At 37.6% G+C, this 23,331-nt stretch overlaps 1 protein-coding gene across 1 annotated transcript in view; it reads left to right on the top strand.

Annotated features, from left to right (window-relative positions):
- Positions 1-22,750, top strand: part of GOLPH3 (golgi phosphoprotein 3) — a 34,437-nt gene extending 11,687 nt beyond the window's left edge. The window contains exons 2-4 of the mRNA XM_065047507.1: positions 8,997-9,128; positions 14,860-14,974; positions 18,843-22,750. Coding sequence (XP_064903579.1) covers positions 8,997-9,128; positions 14,860-14,974; positions 18,843-19,267 — 672 coding nt within the window. The 3' untranslated portion in view covers positions 19,268-22,750. The remainder of the gene's footprint in view (positions 1-8,996; positions 9,129-14,859; positions 14,975-18,842) is intronic.
- The last annotated feature ends 581 nt before the right edge of the window (positions 22,751-23,331 follow it).

The raw sequence follows: 23,331 nt of genomic DNA, 5'->3' as shown, positions 1-23,331 counted from the left end.
GTAGTTTCATTATCCTTTCTATACACATACTTCTTATATTTTTTATTTTACCTCTTTGGATTTAGGAGCAGCTTTAAGGAGATGTGTTGTAAAAGATCTTCAGGTGATTCCAACTGTTTTCAAAAGTTCAAATTAGTATTAGTACTTGTGGAGCAACTACACAAAGGAAGCAGTATATTAAGATATTTCTCATCTTTTTGGGAATACAGTAGCCCTATGCTTCTCATTCTGCTAGTACTGTTCATTAAAATCAAAATACTTAACAGTCATAGCTATGAAGGAGATAAAAGTTGTAAAGTTGCTTGCAACAGATTGTTGTGTTATAGATAGGATGGAAGGGGAAGGAAACAGCCATCCTTGCCGTGAAAACTGTGGCAGATCAAAATTCCTATTAACCTGCTACAGTGCACCTGGATAGTGCATGCTGTTACTCTTTTCCCACTGCCCCCTAGCTGTCTTTCTGTAGATGTCAAAATTGCTGCTTCAGAAAGGAACTCCTTGACTAGGAAAGTGAGAGTTCTGTTGCAGTTGTGATCAAGTCCATTATGAAATACAACTTACCACAGCATATATTTCAAGAGGAATTGTCCCTACCTGTCTTTTGCAGTAGGTTTCAAAGGGGTGAGAAATTGATTTGGGGTTATTATGTTCTGTCTGTGCTTTGTGCTGGCTAATAACAGGCTTGTGAAGAAAGAAATTGCGAAAAACTTGCTATTGCATTGGAGAATTGGAAAGGGATGCTATTGCTATCTTGTAAGATTTAAATAATATAACTTCAAATGTATGTTGATCAGGGTCCAAAATAGGGAGATGAAGGTAGTGGTGAATATAGTGCATAACACCTTAAGCATTAAGCATTTTATATATTCTGAGCAGATTGTGCTCACGAATGGCTTCAGTATAGGTAGCCCAATAATGTATTTCTTTTTTTAAATTCTGAGCTCTTTATCCCAATGACTAAGTGAATAATTCTAGCCCTAACTATTCAGGTTGTGAAAACAATTCAGGTTTTCAAAGGAGTTTATCCATTAAAGTGTGGGTTTACACTGAAGGGGATGCTCTTGCCTTTCACTGTCTGTCCCAACCATGTTCTTTTTCCATGCTTCCTCTGGTATTTGTTCACCTGCTTGATGAATCAGATGAGATGACCATTAGCTTTCAAACAGACCACTTTCCCATCTAGCTGAGTACACAAATGCTACTATGGGCTCAAGAGAGAAATGACAGTGATGTGCTTCAATGCGGTGAAAAAATAAAAAACAACTTCTGTCGTCAGCAGCAGTTCAGGCTTTGGACTTCACTCTTGGATTTGACCCTCAGATGGCTAAAAATGAAGACATGGGGGAGGATCTACCTTCTCAAGTTACATGGTTTTGTGGAAGGTTAAAATGAGATGCTGTGACATAGATTTGAAGGGTCAGTAAAACTGAATCTCTTGAAGGAAAAATAATTGAAGTGGTGTGCAGAAAGTAGTAGTTCAAAAGAGATGCTAATGCTGGGAACGTAATTAAACACTGGGATGTAATTTTGTCTTAAGTTTCTTTTCCTGCCTGTTTTTTTTTCCCTGGTGTTTATCTCTGCCACATTAAGTAACTCTAAGAAAAGATACCTAAATTTACGTATATACAAAGCATGAGTCTCTTACTATTGATATAACTACTCAAGGTGATCATGCAGGTAATATTGCATTGTGACGCAGGCTGTGTAAATGTCGGAAGTGTAGCGTCTTTCCTAATGGTACTATGCAGCACGGAGATCATGTAATTTATACAGACAGACTACTCAATTTGTTTTGCCCAATCCTTCACTGACCTAAACTGACTTACTGATTTATTTTTTTTTTCCAAGTTTCATATTTGCTTTAGTTAGTCCATCTCAGGCTATACATCTGTTGGTAACTGTTTCTTTTTATTCTTATCTTAAAAGTAGAACTGAATCTTGTATGTTTTACAAACTGTTTTTATTATACTGGCATGTAAATGTAGTGCGGATGGCTAATTGGGCCTGAAGACAGTTGGCCTCAGTAGCTTCCCATGATGCCAGCAAGCACAGAATGTTTTCCAGTATGTTTTTCATCTGTGATTTCTGAGAACATACCATAAAAATAGTCTGCCACATATCAGAAAGTATAGATGGCAAGGAAGAAACCCTTGTTTGGCAAAGCTAGATGCTTGTTTGTATATAAACAAAACAATAGTTTTATGTCTTGGAGATTTTATAATGCTACCACGAACACAGTATTTGAATGCCATCCACACAGAAGTAATAAAAGTAATAGCAAACTCCAGCAGAGTTTGGGTTTGAGAAATCTAATTTTTCTATCTTTCAGCATCCAAGTGGAGCTGGCTGAAATTTTTCCTTTGAAATATTCTTCCAATGGAAAACAGGCTAGCTGTAAATTCAGAATTTACAGTTTGCTAAAGTGAAAGCATTCTTTAACCTAGATCAGGCATGTCAAACTCATTCTCACCGAGGGCCACATCAGCCTCGTGGTTGCCTTCAATGAGTCGAATGTAATTTTAGGACTGTATACATGTAAGAGTAGTTACATGTATACAGTCCTAAAATTATATTTGTCCCTTTGAAGGCAACAACAAGGCTGATGTGGCCACCGGTGAAAACGAGTTTGACACCCCTGACCTAGAGTTTCCCAGCTAGGAGGCACAATCTGAAGATAGTTGTTTCATGTCTTCTTGACAGACTGTCAGATGTATTGCCTCGATTTTAGGATTTCCAAACTCCTCAGGAGCTGTAATTGTTGTTGATCTTGGCTTTTTGTTGCTTTTCAAGTTGGCCAGTTCCCCTTTTGATGAGGCTACCCTGTCTGGAAAGGGTTAAAACATTTTATTTCTGCTATCTCTACATGAAGTTTCAGAAATTGCATTCTTTACATAGTTATGATTTTTTTGTTTTGTTTGCGTATTTCATAAAAGAAGAATCTGGAATTTTCTGAGAACAGGTATTGAGGGGTTTGAGTAGGTCTAGTGGTGTTTCTCTTTCAGAATGAGGTTCCCTTTTAATTGTTTGGTGTATTTCAGTTTGGTTACAATTGGTTTTAAGTAGAGGGTGCTAAGTGAGGGTTTAAGGAGTACTGTTAAGTCTGAATGTAAAATGGAAAGGTTTTTAGTATGAAGAGTATAGAATGGGCAGTGTTACATGCCAGGGAAACTTTGCTGTTCTCATTCTGTATAAATGTAAATTGAATCTGAGTCAGCGCTGAAATGTTGAGCTAACACTGACCTGTAGTACTGAATATGAGTCTGTGTGGATCTGAGGATGGGCCTGGGGGGCATGTTTTTTCTAAAATAAATAAATATTTTATTTTTAGTTCAGTAGGCTGTTGTAACCCTCAGTTACCTTCACAGACTATTACATGGCTTTATGATGCCTTTGTAAAAGACATATAAAGCTGATTTCTATTTGTCATGGCTCTGTGGCTGCAAAGTAATCTTGAGACTCACTGGTTTAGATCAAGGAATGCACCAACAGCTACCTAGGTTGCGCTGTACAATATTTTGTAAATAAGTGGCCATAACCAATTAAGTTAAACACACCAAATTTTTATATTACTGTGTGTATCTTGAAGCCTCAGGGTACTGCTGCTTTCATATTCTGAATTAACTGAAGAATTGGGGAGAGAATGTATGTTTCTGCAGTGGGAAGAACTCTTACACGTAAAACAAAGCATTCTGAGTAAAAGATTACCTCTTCTCCTGTGAGACTTTTGCACTCCATTTTATGAGTGGGTTTGTGTTTGTTGTGTGTTTTGGTTTGCTTTTTTTAAATTTCACTCTGTAATCATTCCAGATAATTTCTCCACCCGTGTTTTGAGGTAATGTCTACGAATGTAGGCTTATGTATATTAACGTATGGATTTTAAATATCCAAAAATGTAAATTTTGAGTGTCTTGAAAAGCTGGTAATCAGTGTATTCTGTGGAAGTGTACTTTAATACCTCTGCAACAACTCTTATTCTGTAATATTTGGTACTGAATACTTCAACAAAACATATGGATAACCACTGAATTCAGAATAATTTGATGTTGTCAGAGTTAATGTGTATGTGTTTTCTCTGTATATATAGTTTGCTCATCTGCTTAGCCATTGCTATGGCTTTATTAAAGCATAAACAGATGATCCCATTAGGATTTTCACAGGTGCACTGATAATGTTTGAGCTGCTCAATGACATTATTTCTTTTTCTGTGCAGGAATTCTCATAATTTCTAGCAATCCTTGTAAACGCTGTTTTGCAAGTCCTATAACCCTATTCCGTTTTAAGTATAACTTTGTGAACTTTGAGAGTCAGGGGTCTTGGAGGCAAACTGGGAAAGGATATTGTTAGGGAATAATGTAAGTTGAAGTTTTAAGGGAAATTCGTAGGACATTCCTACTCAGGGTCTCTTCTCTGTCCCTTCCTTCCTTGCAGGGTATGCATATGAACTATGAACCCTTCCTTCTGTTGCACTCTGCATGACTGCATTTGTAGGAGACTGGGTCCTAGTATATATTTACGCTTTTTAATGCAGATCTGAGCTGGGATACTCCTACAGTAAGTAGGAAGAAGCTGCAAGAGCTAGCGCTTTGCTCAGCAAAGGTAGACCCAGCATATTGATACGGATGACTTGTTTGTTCATCTGCTAATATAATTTTACAGTTTTCTCCCTCCCTCAAAGCAGAGAGAGGAATAAGATGGCTACTCATCACATATAGTGTAAATACATTGCTATCTTGTATGTACCACCTGTGTGAACAGGTCTAAGGAAGTCCATGAGGGTCACAGAAATTCAGATATTTATAAGCCTGGAAGTGGTATCACAGTATGTTTGGGATTGGAAGGGACCTCAAAAGATCATCTAGTCCAATCCCCCTGCTGGAGCGGGAACGCCTAGGTGAGGTCGCACAGGAACATGTCCAGGCGGGTTTTGAATGTCTCCAGAGAAGGAGTTTATTACATGTTGCAGTAGGTTGAAGTGAGGAAGGACAGAGTTTGCCACAGTTCGGTGGTGGGGAAGTGCAGCTAAAGAGGCAAGCTAAAAGCAGGAAGTTGAAGATGAGGTAGGCTGAGTAACACTGAGGCACAGGGCCATTGTTAGGAGATGGACTGTTTAATATGTGACAGTTTCAAGTGGTTAATGGCTGATTGAACAGGAAGACCTGTGTGAGCTGGAAATCAAGTAAGAGGCATGGAAAGAAGAGAAAGCAAATAAATGCTGCAGGAAGAGTAAATGCTGCAGGAGGTGGATGGAACAGCAATTTTAGATAACTTGTTATTTAAGCAGAAAGAGAATCTTGGTCTTATCTGTATGCTTTACCATACCTGAGTGGAAAGTCTGAGCTTTTAAATTTAATATGTTAGGAAGATTCTGTTACAGACTACTCTCACTTCCCTTTATGCTTGTATAGCAAAACTAGTTTTTACCTTAAAATTTCTAGGTCAGCTCTGACCAAAAAATGCTTTTGTGCTGTGTTTATATAAATAAACATGATGGTTGTAAACATTCTTTTGATCTTTGAATAAACATAGAATTAAAATATTGTCTTGCAAGCTATTCATAGTTTAAAGTGCTATTCTAGTGTGAATGCTGTCAGCTAAAAATAATTCCCTGCCTTATAAGACTTTTTTTTCCCCTGTGCTGCTTAGCAACCTTAATGAAATAAGTATTTCGTTGAGGTAGGTTGTTTATAAAGTTATAAAAGCCTTGTAGGCAGATAGATTAAGTAAAAATACCTGGTGTTGTATTTGTGAGAAGGCTATTGTTGTTTAAGAGCATTAAACAGTGGAATGACTTGCATCTTTGATCTTCAAAGTGTTTTGAGACAGTTAGGTATTTGGAATGACAGCGGAGAACAGTGTTTCCATGTCAAACCAAATCCCCATATTGTTCCATAAGCTGCAATGAGCAATGTCCAGGCTATGTTCAGGGAATGAGTGCACACAAAATGACCACTCCAGTGTACTCTGACTTCAACTGGGTGAGAGCCTCGCAGACCATGCGTGGTTTACAGGTCCACTGCTGCCTGTCAGACTTCATTAGCGATCTCCTATGAATTTAACTGATTTTTGAAGGATTTTTTAAAAAACTTCTGCCTTCCTGTAAAACAGTTTGAATAGAAACATAGAAAAGAGGTTGGCCTTTGAATTTTCTAACCTGTGAGCTAGCTTCATTTACCACCTTTTAGCCCTTGTCTGTGGAAAAAGAAAAATTAATTATTTCCTGTGCAAATAATACTTTATTCTGTATTGCTCTTCTCCCTCTCTGTATATTATTATTATTATTCTCTCTGCCCCTTTCACTCTTCTTCACCATCTGTCTGAAGCCTCTTTAGTAGGTGGTAGTTCTACAACGCTGAGCGTTATTGTTTCTCTTTTATGCACCTTTTTCTAGTTATGCCTTATGCCATTTAAAGTATGTGTCAAGAAGCTGTTTCCAGTATTGGAGATAAATGTCTGCTTCTGCTGATTTTCAGTTACACCAGGAAGTTTGAGTTAAAGGATTATTTAGTCAGATTGTTGTGTGCTAAACTGACCTTCTGTGAAGGTTCCTTCCATTATCTGAGGTCTTGGCAGTTAAGTGCCAGGAACAGCCAGTCCATCTGCCTGAACTATCTGGAAAGATCAGTTTAATGGATTGAAAAATATTCAGGATGACACTGACCGTTCTAAAATATCTCCTTCACTGTGTTAATAGTATATTGAAATATGATGTTCCAGTTCTAGTGGATCGCTTGCAAACTCTGAGTCTGGGAAAAAGCAAACAAAAATCCAACTACAACAAAACAGTGGTGACACAGTACATGTTTTCAATGTCATCTAACCTAGTGGAGCAAGTAGTTCCATTTATGAAGAATTAAATATTTTTGAATTGTCTTCATAATCACTTAATTAAAAGCTGTTGGATGGTTGTACAGTCTCCATCCTTGGAGGTTTTCAAGACTTGACTGTGTAGAACCCTGAGCAACTTGATTTGATTTCATAGCTGAACCCGCGTTCAGCAGGAGTTTGGACTAGAGGTCTCCTGTGGTTCCCTCCAACCTGAATTATCCTGTGATCTTGTATTTCTCTGCATCTCACAGCCTGTGGCTTATATGTTCAATAACTTCTGGAGCAGATGAGTTTACATCTGGTAATTGCTGCCAAGAGTGGTAAAGTTAATGTCACTTCATTGAAAAATACTCACTTCAAAAAGAAATTCAGTTTTAATTATTCAATAAGTGGGAAAAATTTAACACTTTAATTGTTTGCATAATAATATAACACATTTTATTAATATAAAGAAGTGTATATGTATCGCACCAAAGCTGTGAGTTTATGCAATAGATTTTTGGTTTGTATATGTGTTGTCGGATTTCAAAAATTATTATATAAAGAGGCTCTTTGACTGGAAAGAGTAGAATGTAGGAAGTTTTTTCCTTTTAATCAAACAAATGCATGCACCTTATCTCATATGGTTTTGGCAAAGAAATGTGTGGTGCCAACAAAAATCTTTACAGAAAGGCTGACTCACAAGTGTAGCCGATACTCACAAATAAGATAACTTGCTGATTAGATAACTTCTCAAAGCCCTTTCAACCTTAAATTTATGACATTTTAAGATAAATATCTGACATATTTTAGTAATTACTTTCTAGAAATTCAGAACTTTTGTAGACTTTTTGGAAGAATTGTTCATCTGTGTAATGCAGCTCTTGAAAATAGATCTAAGTGCTAGAAGGAAAAAAATATTCTTGTGTTTCTGGAAATCTACATTTAATGGCATGCATTAGTTAAGGCCTGGTTTGTAACTTTAGTGGACTTCAGATGTACGCATCTTATATCTCCATACATTGGCAACTTTTATTTGTGAGTAGAATAAAATTGAATTTGCTCTTGATTTAAGATAGTATTTGTTATTGGTTAAGATTAATTTCATGAAAGGAAGTGTGCCGCTCTTATTGGAGAAGTGTTTCCAACACTTTTCTCTAAAGTGTCCCAAAGTGAATATTTTCAGAGATGCATCACTAGAGGGGTTTTGGGAGGTCTTTGTAGATTGTACCAAGTGTTTCTCTTGTCATTTCTCAAAAGCAAAACATTTCTTAGAAATATTTTGTTCTGTCTTAGGTACTCAACTATTTAAAAATATGCAAGAACTGTGTTGGCTACTCTCTAGGTAAAATAGAATCTCTTTTTTTTTTTTTTTTTCCCGGTCATAATTGTTAAGCAATAGAGTATGAAAGTCAATACATGTATTTCTAGATATTAAGTAAATTTATTGGGTCAAATACTTTTTTCTGCTGTTTAAGCAAACAGCTATCAATGAAGAAATACAGATGAAAAAGCATGGTAGATGTGGTATGGTTCATTGAATGAATATGTATGCAGTACATATAAGATCAACATGCATCAAGCTTTAAAAATACATGTTTTCAAGGGATTTAAGTGACATAATAGAACCTATTCCAAATATTTACTTGAAAACTTCTGTCCTTTGTTTTACTATGTTGAAGCTGAGAAGTCTGCTCTGTGGTTTGTGCTGATTGCCACCTTTGTGTTTCCACTCTACTCCATAGTTTACTTAGTATTGATTTTCAGGTGGTTATTATTTCATCAGTGCCATATTATTTATGGATGTAAAATCATGTTAATATTTCTCAGAAAACCTGGATAAGCCTGTGTGATGTTGGTAATGCCAAATGTATTAAAAAGATACGTGTTTATTTTGACCATATATAAACTGCACTTTATATCTCAGAGTTCTCAGTATCTTGCTGGTTTATTTTGTGTCACTTTCATGAGATTTCACTGTTCTTCAAAGAGCAGAGACTAAGTGTCAAAACTAATAGGGGATGAGTTGGTTGATTTTTCCTGTTTCAGTACAGGAATGGTAGTTGACTAGTGATGCTACTTCAAAAGTGTATGAAGGCAGGTGAACTGCTTAGAGAAGGCAGTAAGCCTTTTTTCCTGTCTGCTTTCAGGTGTGGAGATGGTGGTATCTTACTGTCTTTCATTCTTCCCAGGGTTACACATCATTCTGGAATGATTGCATCTCCTCAGGATTGCGTGGCTGTATGTTAATTGAATTGGCATTGCGAGGGCGTCTTCAGCTAGAGGCTTGTGGAATGAGGCGCAAAAGTCTGTTAACAAGAAAGGTAAGTGGAGGGAAATAGTCACATTCACTTCTGTGTCGCGCTTCAGGCAATATGGTAGCTATAAACTACAACAGGTTGCAAGAAGACTTCTTTTTTTTTTTTCTTTACCTGGGAATGGGGACTCTGAGTAGTGACCTAAGGTAAATGCATAGAGATAAAAGTGTTTAAATGGTGAGCTGAAGTACCTTGGGAGATGTTCTGTACATGTTCTGTGTTCCTCTTGGCTCTCTTGACGTGTATCTGCTGCTGTTTGGAACCTTGCAGAAACAGCTGGCCACCTTTGGCCAGGGTGCAGTGGCAGCAATTCCTTCTGAAAGCCAGTAGCACCGGTTCTAATCTGCCGAAGGAGCTGGCTTTTGCAATGTTGGTGAGATGTGGGCTGGGGCTCAAAGGAATGGCTAACAGCCTGCCAGATGTATCCTGCAAGCTGTTTAATTCTGCTGTACACAGTATGGCAGTTTGTGCTTGCAATGCATGGGAAGGAAATGATCTGTGTACCTTGGGCCCCTGAGAACACAAAACTATCCCACTTCAGCATGTGACTGCTATGTTTAATTTGTTGTACTGACTGGCATTTAAGATGGGCAAGTTTTTAAGGTCCTGTGTTGAACTGGGCTGAAGATTTGAGGCCTAAATTTATTAGTTTTTATACTGGATTTTTTCCTTAGTACAAAATGTGCAAAGTCACACTGTTTGAAGAATTTTTACTTCATCAGCGCTAGAGGATACTTGTAAAATAAACTTAATGAAAACATAGTCAAATGTTGTCTATCCACCACAGATAAATTCTCTTTTATGGCACATTTCCCTGTCAATATTATCTTTTGCTGAATTTTTTAAAGGAAAGCTGTCAGATTTTCCAGCTTTCTGCCAGCTTCTTCCTTGTCTGAAGAACTGAACCTCTGTTCAGACAAACAGCCCCTACTTAGCTTCATGTAAGCACTTTCAACCTTGATTAGTCTGCACATTTTTTTTTTTCCTCCAAAGGTTTTGGCTCTGTAGGCATTCAGGAATATTCCTTAGCAGTTATTTTAATTCTGTGCAAACCTTGTCAGCTCTATCTACATGAAATTTTAACTATGTTTTTATTTAGGAAAATGGAAAAATAACTGATGCATACGTTCAGTAAAGAATACAAGCAAAATTATTGAATTCTTGTCATCCTTTGTGGGTTGTTTGTTTTTTTTTTTGGTGGGTTGGTTATGGTGTGGGGTTTTTTTGTGTATGTGTGTTGTTTTGTTTGGTGTGGGGTTTTTTTTATGTTATGTGGCTTTGGGAGTGGGCAAGTGTGCTTTGTTTCTTCTCACTCCCACCTTTGCTTAAGGAGATAGAAAAGCTATCCAGTATTAAAGGTTTTGTTCGTTCTGCTCTTATAAGGCAATAGAGATATTTTTTTTTATGCAGAGAGGATCATTCTATGGAAAACACTTTAAATTAAAATTCAATTGAAGATTCATTTCTGCCTAAGTAATTTCTTGCAAATAAAATCCTTAGCTGCTGATGTGTATGAGGTTTCTTCTCCCTCTGCACCACCTCTCTCAATTTAGAAACCGGTCTCATGAATGGCTTGTGTTTTTTTGTACCTTATCTGAAGCTTTTCTTTAACAGAAAGTTTCAGGCTTATTCTGTTGGCTAGAGGCAAGTGTTTCAACTCTACCAAGTGCCCTTCTTTGTCCTCCTTTTGCAGGCTTTTATCCCTTTGCTCTCAGCTTTCACTCTGAATTAAATACTATGCCTAGAAAGTGGAATGAGCTGTGTAGTTGCATCAAAGGTTGTGATTTAGTGGCAATACTATTGTCTATGGCTTCTGCTTCTCAGGCTGGCCCTTCTTCCTCCTCACCTCAGGTCCATCCTCAGATTTTGTGGGAAGGTAAAACCTCCTTAAAACTCGAAACTTTGATTTGTGAATCAAGACCCTGTGTCTTCAAGCCATGGTCCGGAGGGAGTTTTGGCCCGTGTTTCACCTGAGATGGGCAGTCCTGTCTTTGCGAAGAGGCTTATTGGAGTCTGTCTTGGGTTGTTACTTGAATTCGTGCATGCTTGTTGGATAATGCCTCTGGCTGAAAACTAATTCACTTCTTTGATAGTTTAGTTTTTACTTGAATTACTTTCTTGATCTTGTCTTCAGGCGGGGCACAAAGTGAGATTGCTGCCACAACCAATAAGGTGAGAACAAGAAGAGGGCAGAACTAGTTCTTTAGGCAGTCGTACAGATTTATAACCAGCTAACTGTGGCCTCAGTCATACAGCTGACTTAAAAGATTGCTAGCTACAGTGATTTCTACTTCAAGCCTCAATGCATTAAATCCATTCTTGAATGCCACGAGAGACAAATGAGACTGAGAAATGGGCAGACAAGGACTTGATGGACATTAGTGAAACTTTTAAAGTCAATATGACATTATATATGTTGCAACATCCTCGTAAATTTGGTTTAAGAGTATGTAATTATTGTATCATTTTTGAGCTCTATCTACTGGTATCAATTTTAGAAACAAGGAAGTGAATATTGAAGTTTATATATTAATAAAGGAATTTCTAAGACTAGTGGTTGTCAATCATATAAAATGATACTCTGTGCTGCCTTACAGCCTCAGAAAGCAAACAAAATCACTAGAGTTCTTACAAACAAAAGAAATCCCAACATATCCTTGGTGGATTTACCTCAATATTTTATAGTTGACAATTCTGAGTGATTCATGCGTGAGTGAATTTTTGTATTAAAAGTAAGTTATTAAGTTTTTTACTTAAAAATCAATGCAAGAAGTGCTTAATTTTTAGCATTGCTTAATTGCAAAACTACCTTGTGGAAAATGCAAATTAAATATTCTGTATAATTGAAATGTCCTCAGTAGTTGGATGCAAGGCAGATCTAGTACCTGATAATTCACTGAAAAATTTGAATAGAGAAAGGTTGTTTTCTTTTTTTGGTAAGGCTAAGGACCATAATCTCTGAAGAACGAGGATCTTAGCTTTTTTCTCTACCTTAGCTCTTTTGTTAAAGAGAGAAAAAAAAATTCCCCCTTGTGGATGCTTAATCTTCTGTGATGATTCAATTCACAAGATCACCAGCCCACTCAATTTCCCACTCTTCTCATGCTGTTCTGACTCTGAAGAGAGTTAGCCAAGAAGCATTTATCAATAGATCCTTCAAGAATGAGCAGATCCATGAAGACAGGAGAGAGGGGGGTGGGCTTCCGCTGTTGTTTCTCTCCACATGCTGGAGAGGGCAGCATAAATACCGTAGGAGTGTGAACCGGAATACTTTCGTTTAAGGGCAAGAGTAGTCAGAAGAATCTGTGCAGTAAATATTCAGCGTGGCAGAGAAATGAGAAGAAACAGTGCTGTATGCCTGGCTGCAGAGAACGGTAAACTTTGAAACAAAATCATGGTGCCTTGTGGTTTCACAAGAGCTTATGAAGTCTTGGCTGAGTTGAATGGGGCATGCACCTTACAGCTCTTTCCTTAAGCACCTGTGTGTTTAGGTTTGTAATCTCACAGTGCATTATATTTACACTGACTTAAACTTCTTTGCAGTGTAGAAAAAAGCATCTTAACCCCAAATAAGCAAGGAAAGCTGTTTCTAAACTCCAAAACAAAAATAAAAACCAACCAACACCACCAAAAAAACAAACCCCCAAAAAACCCATCCTAGACTTAAAAGCACTTAATTTATCTCTTCAGTGAGGTTTGTTTTGATTGTGTGTGTATTATGATGATATTATTATTATTGTTGTTGTTGTTGTTGTTGTTGTTGTTGTTATTATTGTAATAAAACAGGTCAAAAAGAACTTCACGTCTCATCTGTTAAAGTGAGATGGTGAGTAGTAGGTTACCAACTGCAGCAGTGGAGGGGTCCATTGTAACTTGTTACTTTGAAACTGATTGTATGGGATGCTTGAGAGAAATTTAAATACTGTTGGAATGTCAGTTTTAAAAAGAAGTGAAGATAAATAAGTTGGGTGGTTTTAAGTTAACTATTAAAGGAAGGTCTGAAAGGTACCAATTATAGCCACAATACTGCAGCTTAAAAACCCATCTTGAAAGATGTTTTTGTTTAATTAGAGAACAGAAACTTCCAAAACTTGAAAATGGAACTGGAAAGTATGTAATATCACTATATTTTCAGTAAGGGTTTTTGAGCGGCGCTGTGGTGCAAGCTTGTAAATCAGAAGGAAAAATACACATTGTTTTGTGTTTAGTTTCAAATAGGGGTTGTCTGGATTGAAATGTAGTTGTGTTCTTAAAACCCAATATCTAAGATTTATGGTTGGAGTAATATCCAGCTCCCAAAAATGGAGACCTGGACAGTATCTCAAGTGACCATTTAATCTAGATGCAGTAAAAGATAATGAGATTTCTCTGGACCCTCTCTGGTAGATGTTTATTTTCAAAATTCTCCATTGACTGCAATTCAGCAGCTCTCTGCATGTTTTAATTTGCCTGTTGAAGTTTTTGACAATACATCCTGCATTTTTTTTATTTCCAGAATAAGCCAGTATATTTTATTTTTCACAAAGTGGGAACCCTAACCTACTGTTTGATACTTTCTTTGGAAAGTGTCTTACCTGCTTTCTTTTTAGATCTAAACAAACTTAGTTCTTTTTAGCCTGACATTGTGGACTGCTTCATTCTTGCCTATTTTATTAAAAGTCTTAGTTTCTGAGCTTTGTATATATGATCTAAATTGGAAATAATATTTCAGCTATGATCTCATCACACAGATCTCTCCAGCAGTTCTCCTTTGCATTTCATTGACTTTGTGTGTACCTCCAATTTGGGATCATCTTGTCAGTACTGACGCTGTCTTAACATTGCATAGTGTCATCTCTAGACACTATGAAAATGTACTGGACTCCTCTATTGTTTGTAGTAAGGATTATTAGAACTAAGGAACAGAACTGAACTTGAAATGTATTTCATAAGGACACTTAAAGCTTTTCCAGGACACCTTTCTCATGACCATGAAGCTTTACAAAAAATAAGATCTCTCGCTAGCTTCTTGTCTTGTATATGCGCATTTGTGTTGATATGAGTTTTTTTCTCAGTTACCTATTATCTTTTTACCTGATGCTTATAAATAATAACTTGTAAAACTATTCAAGTTGCCATATTTGTTATTTTCATAGCTAGCTTTGAAATCATAGTAATTATTCTTTTCTTAAAGAAAGAGAGATTTTTATTGTTATCCGTTTTTTGTTCAAACATATTTACTTAGGCTAGTTTAATCTGTATGTTTTTGTTTAGTGCATATGTTTTTCTAACCAGAAAAAATGGCATTTGAATTGGTTTATATAACTATGTGTAAACAAGCAGTTGTTCAAATACTTAAATTTTATTATGTCACTGTGAGTGATTTTTTTTTTGTAGTTGTTTTTCTCGTGTGCTCCCTTGAGACAAGAATTGAAATAATTGTCTAAGTTACTAAAGAACTAACAAAATAGCTATTAAACATGTTACTAATACTATCGTTTTAGTCAGTTAAGGTTAATTTAAGTTATGGACAACTTATGACTTAACATAGCTTTATAATTACAATCTGAGATACTTTGGTTTGTTTGTTTTTAACTAGGTATGGTTTTTTTAAATTTGCATATTCGTAGAGATGATTTCTTTTTTTTTTTAATATCATTGGTTTTGATAATAGGCAGATTTTTCCATTTTTTTGTTGGCAGATGTTTATGGCCTATGCATTAAGTCAGAATACTGACTGCATTTTATTCTGTCCTAGGTGATTTGCAAGTCAGATGCTCCCACAGGGGATGTTCTGCTTGATGAAGCTCTGAAACACATAAAAGAGACCCAACCTCCTGAAACAGTACAAAATTGGATTGAACTGCTTAGTGGTAAGCCTTGGACTTAATGTATTTGCTCCCCACCCCATAAAGCTAATTATGTTACATGGCATCACTAGATCTTACGCTGTAAGGTTTTCTGGGAGAAAGTATGCAAATAAGGTAATTAGTCTGTTGTCCAGAGTAGTCTCTTGTTGATTGTAGCCCTTACTCAAATATAATTAACTGTTGCTTTTGACTTTGTATAGAAAAGATCTAGATGTGTCAGAGGACATCACAACTCTGTGGGAGAAACGGCTTCCACTGACTCTAGATTCGGACTGCACCCTGGAAATACAATCACCTTTCTCTGTAATGGGAAGTGAGAGTTAGTGGAAGTTTGGAGTAGAGGTGTATGGATTCAGTATTCGGATCTTTTGATAAAGAAAGCAGATAAGAAGCTCGCTGCTCAGATGTAAAAATTGAGGATGATTTGCCATTAATCACAACGAAATAATAAACAGCTAAGAGTTCTATTTTTCCATTGACTGGGGAAATGTAACATATATTTTCAAATGTTAGATACTCCTTGTTGTTCAAAACAAAGTTTTCAATATAAGTACTTTGCACACAGCTCTTCCTGTGAAGGGAGTAAGTTGTCACCAAAAAATGAAATGTCAAGCAGATTTCATCTTTACAATTGCAGATAACATTTTTCATATGGTCTCACGTTGCACCAGATGACGTTTAGATTGGACATTAGGAAAAAAACTCTTCACAGAAAGGGCTGTCAGGCATTGGAACAGTCTGCCCAGGGAAGTGGTGGAGTCACCGTCCCTGGAGGTGTTTAAAAGGCGTTTAGACGAGGTTCTTAGGGACATGATTTAGTACTAGGGTTAGGTTATGGTTGGATTCAATGATCCTGAGGGTCTCTTCCAACTGAAATGATTCTAAGATTCTGTATGTCTTGCCAACAGTTGTATCCCCAGGATGCATAAGTTAACCTGAAATGAACTATGACCATCTTTTAATATGTAATACTTCTGCTGGTTTGTGTGGTTTTTGTTTGTTTTGTTTTTTTTTCTGTAGCCAAAACTCATCACCAGGGTTTGTCTGTTTTTAGAAGACATAAAGTGCAGCTTCTGTGGAGTATATCAGATCTGTACTTGAGTTGTGCAAGCACTGCAGGAAGAAAATTCGCTGTTTTGTCAACAACATGACTCTGTGAGGTAGAGGGTAATGAGACTTGAAGTTGTCCATCTAAATCTCTTTGTTATTGTAACAACCTGTAAAGTAAGAGTTTCAAAAGTGAGCAAAATCTCTCCAGCTTTATCTGCCTTCTTGTTTTCTTCATGCTCTTTTCATTTGTCCGTACCAACTTAAACTGCCTGCCTTGCACAGCGGTTTGCACTCCTGTCCTTGCCATCTCTCAGCTCTTGCTCCTTGACTGTGGGGAGGAAGGAGAACAGCAGGGGACATAGCTGCTGCCTGGCCTTGCAGTTCAGCTCTTGCTCAGCTCTCTTTCACTTCTACAGCCTGCAAAAACAATTCATTTTTCTTGTCCCAAATACATAATTTGTGCTGACATTTCACCTTCTCTCCCAGTGCGGAGCACATCAAGTTAGTACTGATTCAAAAAAGGTCAACTAATGAATGAACAATGTTGTAGGGTTTTTTTCAGCTAAGCTAAGGTTTTCTTGACCCTGCTGAGCTTTGGCTCTGGGTAGATAGTTGTTGTCAGAGCTGTGGCCAAGACTTGGGATCAATAATTTTTATTTACATATGGTTATAATTTTCTAGTTCTTGGATGGCGTTAGCATTCTTTTCATGTCCCATGGTTTAGTTGACTGCCCTTTGAAAAAAAAAAATATTTTGGTATATTTTTGTTTTGCTTTTGTTTTTTTATAAACTCTTTTAGAGTTTTGCTTTAGGGTCTGATCCTGGAAAAATAGCTCCTCTCTGTAGTTACCAGCAATGTGGTGAAGAACGCTGCTTGAAGTTACAGTACGTATGGGTTCCAAGCTATCATGGAAATATGTATGGATGTGTAAGGTGATGTGCGCCAGGCTGATGTTTTGTAAGATAGCCTCTAAGGGAAGCAAGTGTAGGGAATGCAGAAGATCGGATCAAAATGCCGGGTCTTCCTGTAGATGTAACAAATACTGTGATATCTGTCCATGTTTGGACAAGCGAGTGTGTGTAATTGAGGAGTTTGGTCACAAGGTGTCACCACAGTACTGATTTTTGTTACCGTATAGCCACATCCGCTTAGCAAATGTAGCAACATTTGGAAATAGCCGTTGCCCCGTGAAATGCTGTAAGGAGAGTGCTCCTCTGTGTGTGATACTTCAGTTAATGGTGAAGCTGGGGAATCACGTTCAGCAAGGTGTGGGACCTACAGGGAGTTGTGTAATTCAGGCCTGGGTGGGATCTCTGCCTTTCACTGTGCAGTTGGTGCCGCTTAATTTGTTTATTTAACTTGGCTGTTACTTGCATACAGTGTACATCACCTTCTGTCACGGTGGGAGGAACTTAAAGTCATCTGTGGTTTGTATGATTATTACTGTATGTTAACCAACGAATTTTTAGAAAGCTTTCTGATACAGAAATTCTCATATCATTTATAGAAAACCCTCAGCTGAATAGGCAATACTTAATGCTGTTGCTTCCCTCACCTCTTCAAATGTGTAGACTCTTTTATATCAGGAGGATATCTTCATACTTATGATAAATACTTAGGTAGGGTGGAGCTAAACTTTCTAGCTTGTTAAGTAGACTCTTAAGCAAAGGTGGAGTTCTTGGCACTTAACAATTTTAGTGTTATCAGTAGATGTTTTGCTGATCTTGTATTTTAAATTCCATCCTCTGTGCACACAGAATCACATGCTCTGTTAAGGCAGGAGAATCAGGCCTTTTAAAAAGCATTAGAAATAACTTCTGTGGAAATATTAAAGCCTGTGACCAACATATGTTCTGTGTACACACCCCACACACACGCACTCAGTGCATGGCCACTGTTTCACCTGGGGAGGACAGGAAGGCAGAGAACCTGAAGAAACAGAGAAATGCACAGGGTGAGTGTGCATTAGGTTGTCTCTGTGGCAGAAAGAAAGGCATTGACAGTTTTTTCCAGTCTCTGAAATGGCAAAAGTCTAGAAGCAGAAAGCCGTCAAAGGCACAAAATTGGAGGAGATACTTTTCAAAATTTTTATTAAAAATAAACTCTTTCTTCATGACTGGCTTTGTTGATTTTGTGTGGGTTTGGGGGTGGTTTGTTTTCTTCAGTGTAAGTCTACTTGTCATATCCTTAATCAAGACATGGCTTAGCTAGCATTTTGTCCAAACGTTAAATGTACACAGAAGCTCTTCCAAGGAGGTTCATATAGTTTGTCTCTATGCCTATATCTGGGTAGGTCAGAGGTCAGAGAAATACTGACATCAGAATCATAGAATCATTTGGGTTGGAAGAGACCCTCAAGATGATTGAGTCCAAGCATAACATAACTCTGGCACTAAGCCATGTCCCTAAGAACCTCATCTACATGTCTTTTAAACACCTCCAGGATGGTGATTCCACTGCTTCCCTGGGCAGACTGTTCCAGCGTCTGACAACCCTTTCTGCGAAGAAATTGTTCCCAATATCCAATCTGAACCTCCCCTGGCACAACCCAAGGCCGTTTTGTCTCATCCAGCCACCTGCCACTTAGGAGAAGAGACCAACACCATCCATGCCACAGACTCCTTTCAGATAGTTGCAGAGAGTGACATTTCCCCTCAGCCACCTCCTCTCCAGGCCAAACAGCCCCTCAATATCTTGTTGTATTCGTCAGCTATATGAATTTGACAGCTCATTTTGCACCACAGGGTGGAGTGAAGAACATGGCAAGAGTACAGCTTAAAGTTTGCCTGACTGTTGGGTTTTTTTGCTTGCTTTTTTTAGGTGAAACATGGAACCCATTGAAGTTGCACTACCAACTACGAAATGTCCGTGAACGGTTAGCTAAAAATCTAGTGGAAAAAGGTGTACTGACAACAGAGAAACAGAACTTCCTTCTTTTTGACATGACTACGCACCCTCTCACCAACAACAATATCAAGCAGCGCCTCATCAAGAAGGTTCAGGAAGCAGTTCTTGACAAGTGGGTGAATGACCCTCACCGTATGGACAAGCGCTTGCTGGCACTGGTTTATTTAGCCCATGCTTCAGATGTTCTGGAGAACGCTTTTGCGCCTCTTTTGGATGAGCAGTATGATTTAGCCACAAAGAGAGTGCGGCAGCTTCTGGATTTAGACCCTGAGGTTGAATGTATGAAAGCCAACACGAATGAGGTTCTGTGGGCTGTTGTAGCAGCTTTCACAAAATAACTGCATTCAGACTGAAGTGTTCTCCTTTCATGTAAACCAGTTGTTTCTCTTCTATTGACTATTCATGTTTTTCTGTAATTTGTACCTTCTTACATGATGAATCGGCGCTTGTTTGATGGGAATTATAAGTGGCGTATTCCCTCCTTCTCTGTGTATCTGTATACAGCATTCTCCTGGTACAAGAGACCTTCCTGTTTAAAAACAACAGAAAAAAGTTTTACTGCCATATTGGCATTCCATTTCCTATTCAGTTTGAGTTATCTGAAATACTTTGTTTAATCTATTTTTCATCTCACTGTTATTGAAGTGGTTTAACATGGAAAGAACCTCAAGGAGAAAATGTGCATGCAGTTGGGACCACTAGTCTCAGCCGACACAGATGTGCGCATGCATCAATACTTCTGCAGTACAATTCATAACAGATTTAAAAGGGCCTTTTAAAATCACCAAAGCTACATGTTGGAAGTGTCTGTCAGGACATTTTATACACAGATGTTGTTTCAATTATATCTAACAGAATTACTTAAAAAGCAAAAATGCCATTAAGCAGCTTTGTCAATAGTTCCCGTAAAATGCCCCGTAAATTTTACTTTCCATGCAAGTTTCTTGTGTACTTATATTTTCATTAGAACAATAGCTGAGTCATAAGGCTAGTATAGAAAGGTCCAATTGTTTCATAAACCAGTTTTGGGATGGAATACATTCCATTATACTGTATATATAGTTCAAATTGTATATTAACAATACATCCCCATCTTAGTATTTTGCAAGATCTACTTAGTTGTACACCTGGTGCCCCTTATTTGCTGTCAGCCATTGCCATTCGATGGAAAGAAAGGCGTCCTGTAACAAGCATGTATGTGAAAGCTGCTGTGTTCCCAGTGTCCACAGAGTTTGCCATCCAGGTATTCTCAGTCTATGCATTGCCTTTGGTAATTAGTGTACAAAAAGAGACTACTTTCTAGCATTGTTTATAGTGTTTCCGCACCCCCCTCTTTATGGAAGAGGCTTGTGACCAGTACAATTCTTAGGTGCAGTTTTTAATTTTGTACACAAATTAATGGTTGTCTCCTAAACCTTATGATCTGTTTTACACCTTAAAAACCAAAAGTCAGTCCTAGCAGGTGTTGCATGTAAATGGTTAGCAAGTAATGACTGCAGTTCAGAAGACTAAAATTTCTGTAATGGGACACTGCTATATTTCAATTTTTTACATACAATTATGCTGATTAGCACACTATTGTAAAAATTATATAAAGAACTTGAGCTTTTTAAGATTTATTGCCTCTTTGCCATTGCTTATCTCCCATTGGTTTCACAGTATAAATATTCTGCATTGAAAAAATTAAGCATTGATTTGTATTTTTTCTTTTCTCATAACAATGCAGACTTATAGTGGGGCTAACCGGTGTTTAGAAACTTCTTTGGTTAATATTCAGAGCAAGAATACTAGATGGTGTATAACTGTAGAGCTGAAATTTAAGGGAACCCTTAATCTGTATACTAGCTTTTTACGTACAGTAAATAAACTATGATCTTGAAAGTGCCTGAAACAGAGCAAGCATGTCATTTTTATTCTTTTGTTGCTAATTAGGAAAGGTTTTGTTGCTTAACTGAAAGCTTTAGTTAATATTCTTCTTATTAGAAAGGGAGAGTTTATATTAAGTAGATCAAACTGACCTAATCAGTGGTGTGACTCAGACCTGCAGGATTCATGAGTGAGACAGTTTGTCAGAGTGCAGCTGTGCCTGCCCTGGGGAGACCTCTTGTCTTGAGCACGACTCCACAGCCTCATCTGTGACTGGACTTACGATTTTGCTCTTCATTTTCTATCATTTAGATGCTTAAGTAGCTGACTTTAAAATGCAACCTAAATTCATCATACCTATATAACCTTTTTTAAATAAAGGTTTTTAAAATGGTCCTTAACGTTTATTTGCACACTGTTCTTTCAGTTCTTAAATGCTGTTTCTTTAGAAAAATTGAATTAAAAGTATATTGTAAGATATTTCAAACTGGTTTACAAATAAAAAGACAGTGTTCTGTCAGTTGTAAGATGTTTAAAACTTTGAGGAGCTTGGGCATGAACTTTGGACGTTTTCTTTTAAACATTTCAAAATGTGATTGCTGTAAGTGGAGGAAAAATGAAAGTTGCCATCTTGCTCTTACATTTCACAGCTTATAAAATACTTACTGTACTTGATAATATATGCTAACTCTGTTTTCATTGTCTTGTGCTGCTGTGATCTGTTTTCTCATTTTCTGTTGCTTTTTGAGAGGAAGGAAAAGTAATTAGGTGGAAGGGTCAGAAAAATAGTGACGTATTCAGGAGCAGGTTAAGTGCACAAAACTTTTAAAATTACTTTGAAAATCTAAGCTACTTGAAACATGCTTCAGGCCAAAAGTATCTTTCATAGTCCCTTTCCTGTCCTCTCATCTCCATTCTGTATATTCTGTGTTCCTGCTCTTTTCATGTTAGGTTGTGGAGGATATTGTAGTTTTGTCACCCTTGCAGCCAACATGGTCTCAAAGAAATCACCCTTTAATCCCCTCTGGAAAGAGGCTGGGTTGGGGTTTTTTTGTTTTGTTTTGTTTTTTCTTTTTTAAATTTTATTTTTTCCACAGAAAAAATAACTGCCTACAGTATTTATCAGATTTATTTTGCTTAGAGATAGAACCTTTTTCTGTGATGGGGATAATTTCTACTGGGTGTATCAAAGCACTTTGATGTAAGTAATGAAGGTTTTGTGACGAGTGACTGTCTTTTGCTGAACCACCTAGTAGAAGCCTGGATGTGCAGGGGAAATAGATGAGCTTTTGGAGTCTTGAGTTCTATGTTGTGCTTTAAAAAGCCAAAAGCCTCACAAGAGCTACCAGACCTTACATCTAACAAGGAAGGTAAGTTTAATAGGATTTAGCAAACACCCCCCACTTCGTTGCTGTTTCAGGTTCTGATAAAATGGTTAAGCATGGGAGACAGCTTTGTTCTGAGATTCAGGTACCCTTCTTCCCAGTAGCTGCTCCTGCAGCTCACGGACACCTGGAGTCCTGGGTCTAAGACACTTTTGGCTGCTCCAAGTCCTCGGCTCTCAATGTCTGCTTAAAGTGAAGACTGCTGTCCATAGCCTGAACTTGAATGTATGCCACAAGAAAGAACATACGCTATTCAGGGATCCATTCTTTTAAAACAAACTTTCAAGTTAATGTCAAAACCTTGAGATTTACATCCTTTCCTGTGTTTCTAGAGGTGATGCTACAGTGCTATATGGGATGCTAGTGAAATCTGTGTGCCATACAAGATGCTTTTGAGGCTAAAGTTGCATCTATGATTCTATGAAATTGGCTATAAAAGGCTGGTGACTGAGTGCTCATGTGTTCATGCCCATTTCTCCTGCAAAGTGAAGATACGTATTAACTAATGTGTTCTCTGTGAACTGGACTGAATCTGTACTGAAACAAAATAAAGCACCCTTTCAACTATCAGCTGCAAATCGCTACTGTGTATCACATGCATGCAATAAAGAAATGATTTTTTTTAATTTTTTTTTTTATTTGCTAAGTAATTCCAGTTTTTCCTGAGACTCTGATCTTCACCTGTTTGGGAAACAGAAGATTTCCATCAAAGCCTCAGTTCTGCCTCAGCTAGGCTTCAGGCACTTCAGGTAGTCAAAGCCTCTTATATCCTGGTTTCTACTCTTGTCCCTCTATCTTTCTATATCAAAGGGGGTTTCCACCTTCAGAGAAGTACAAAATTCGTAGAAAATTAACTAACTTATTATATGGTAATGATGTATACAACACTTTAATTACTCAGGAAATGAGATTATGTCAACTGCTTTGAAAGCACGGGATACAAAGTGTGGCTTCAGGTGTGTGTAGGAGGTGGCCTTCTTGGGCAGGAGAGGAGGTTCTTTGGATGGGGAAGGAGCAAGGTCAGACCTGCTGCCCATGTTAATCTCTGAAAAATATCTGGGCTTTCCTCCTGTTGGGTCTTGTTTTCTCCTGCCTACAAAGCAGCAGCAGGAAGCCTGTGAAAAGCTGACAGTAGGAAATGCCGTCTGACT

Source organism: Columba livia, chromosome Z, assembly GCF_036013475.1.
Source record: "Columba livia isolate bColLiv1 breed racing homer chromosome Z, bColLiv1.pat.W.v2, whole genome shotgun sequence".
NCBI lineage: Eukaryota > Metazoa > Chordata > Aves > Columbiformes > Columbidae > Columba > Columba livia.
The sequence above is the reverse complement of the archived record's forward strand: the minus strand, read 5'-3'. Positions and strand labels throughout refer to the sequence as shown.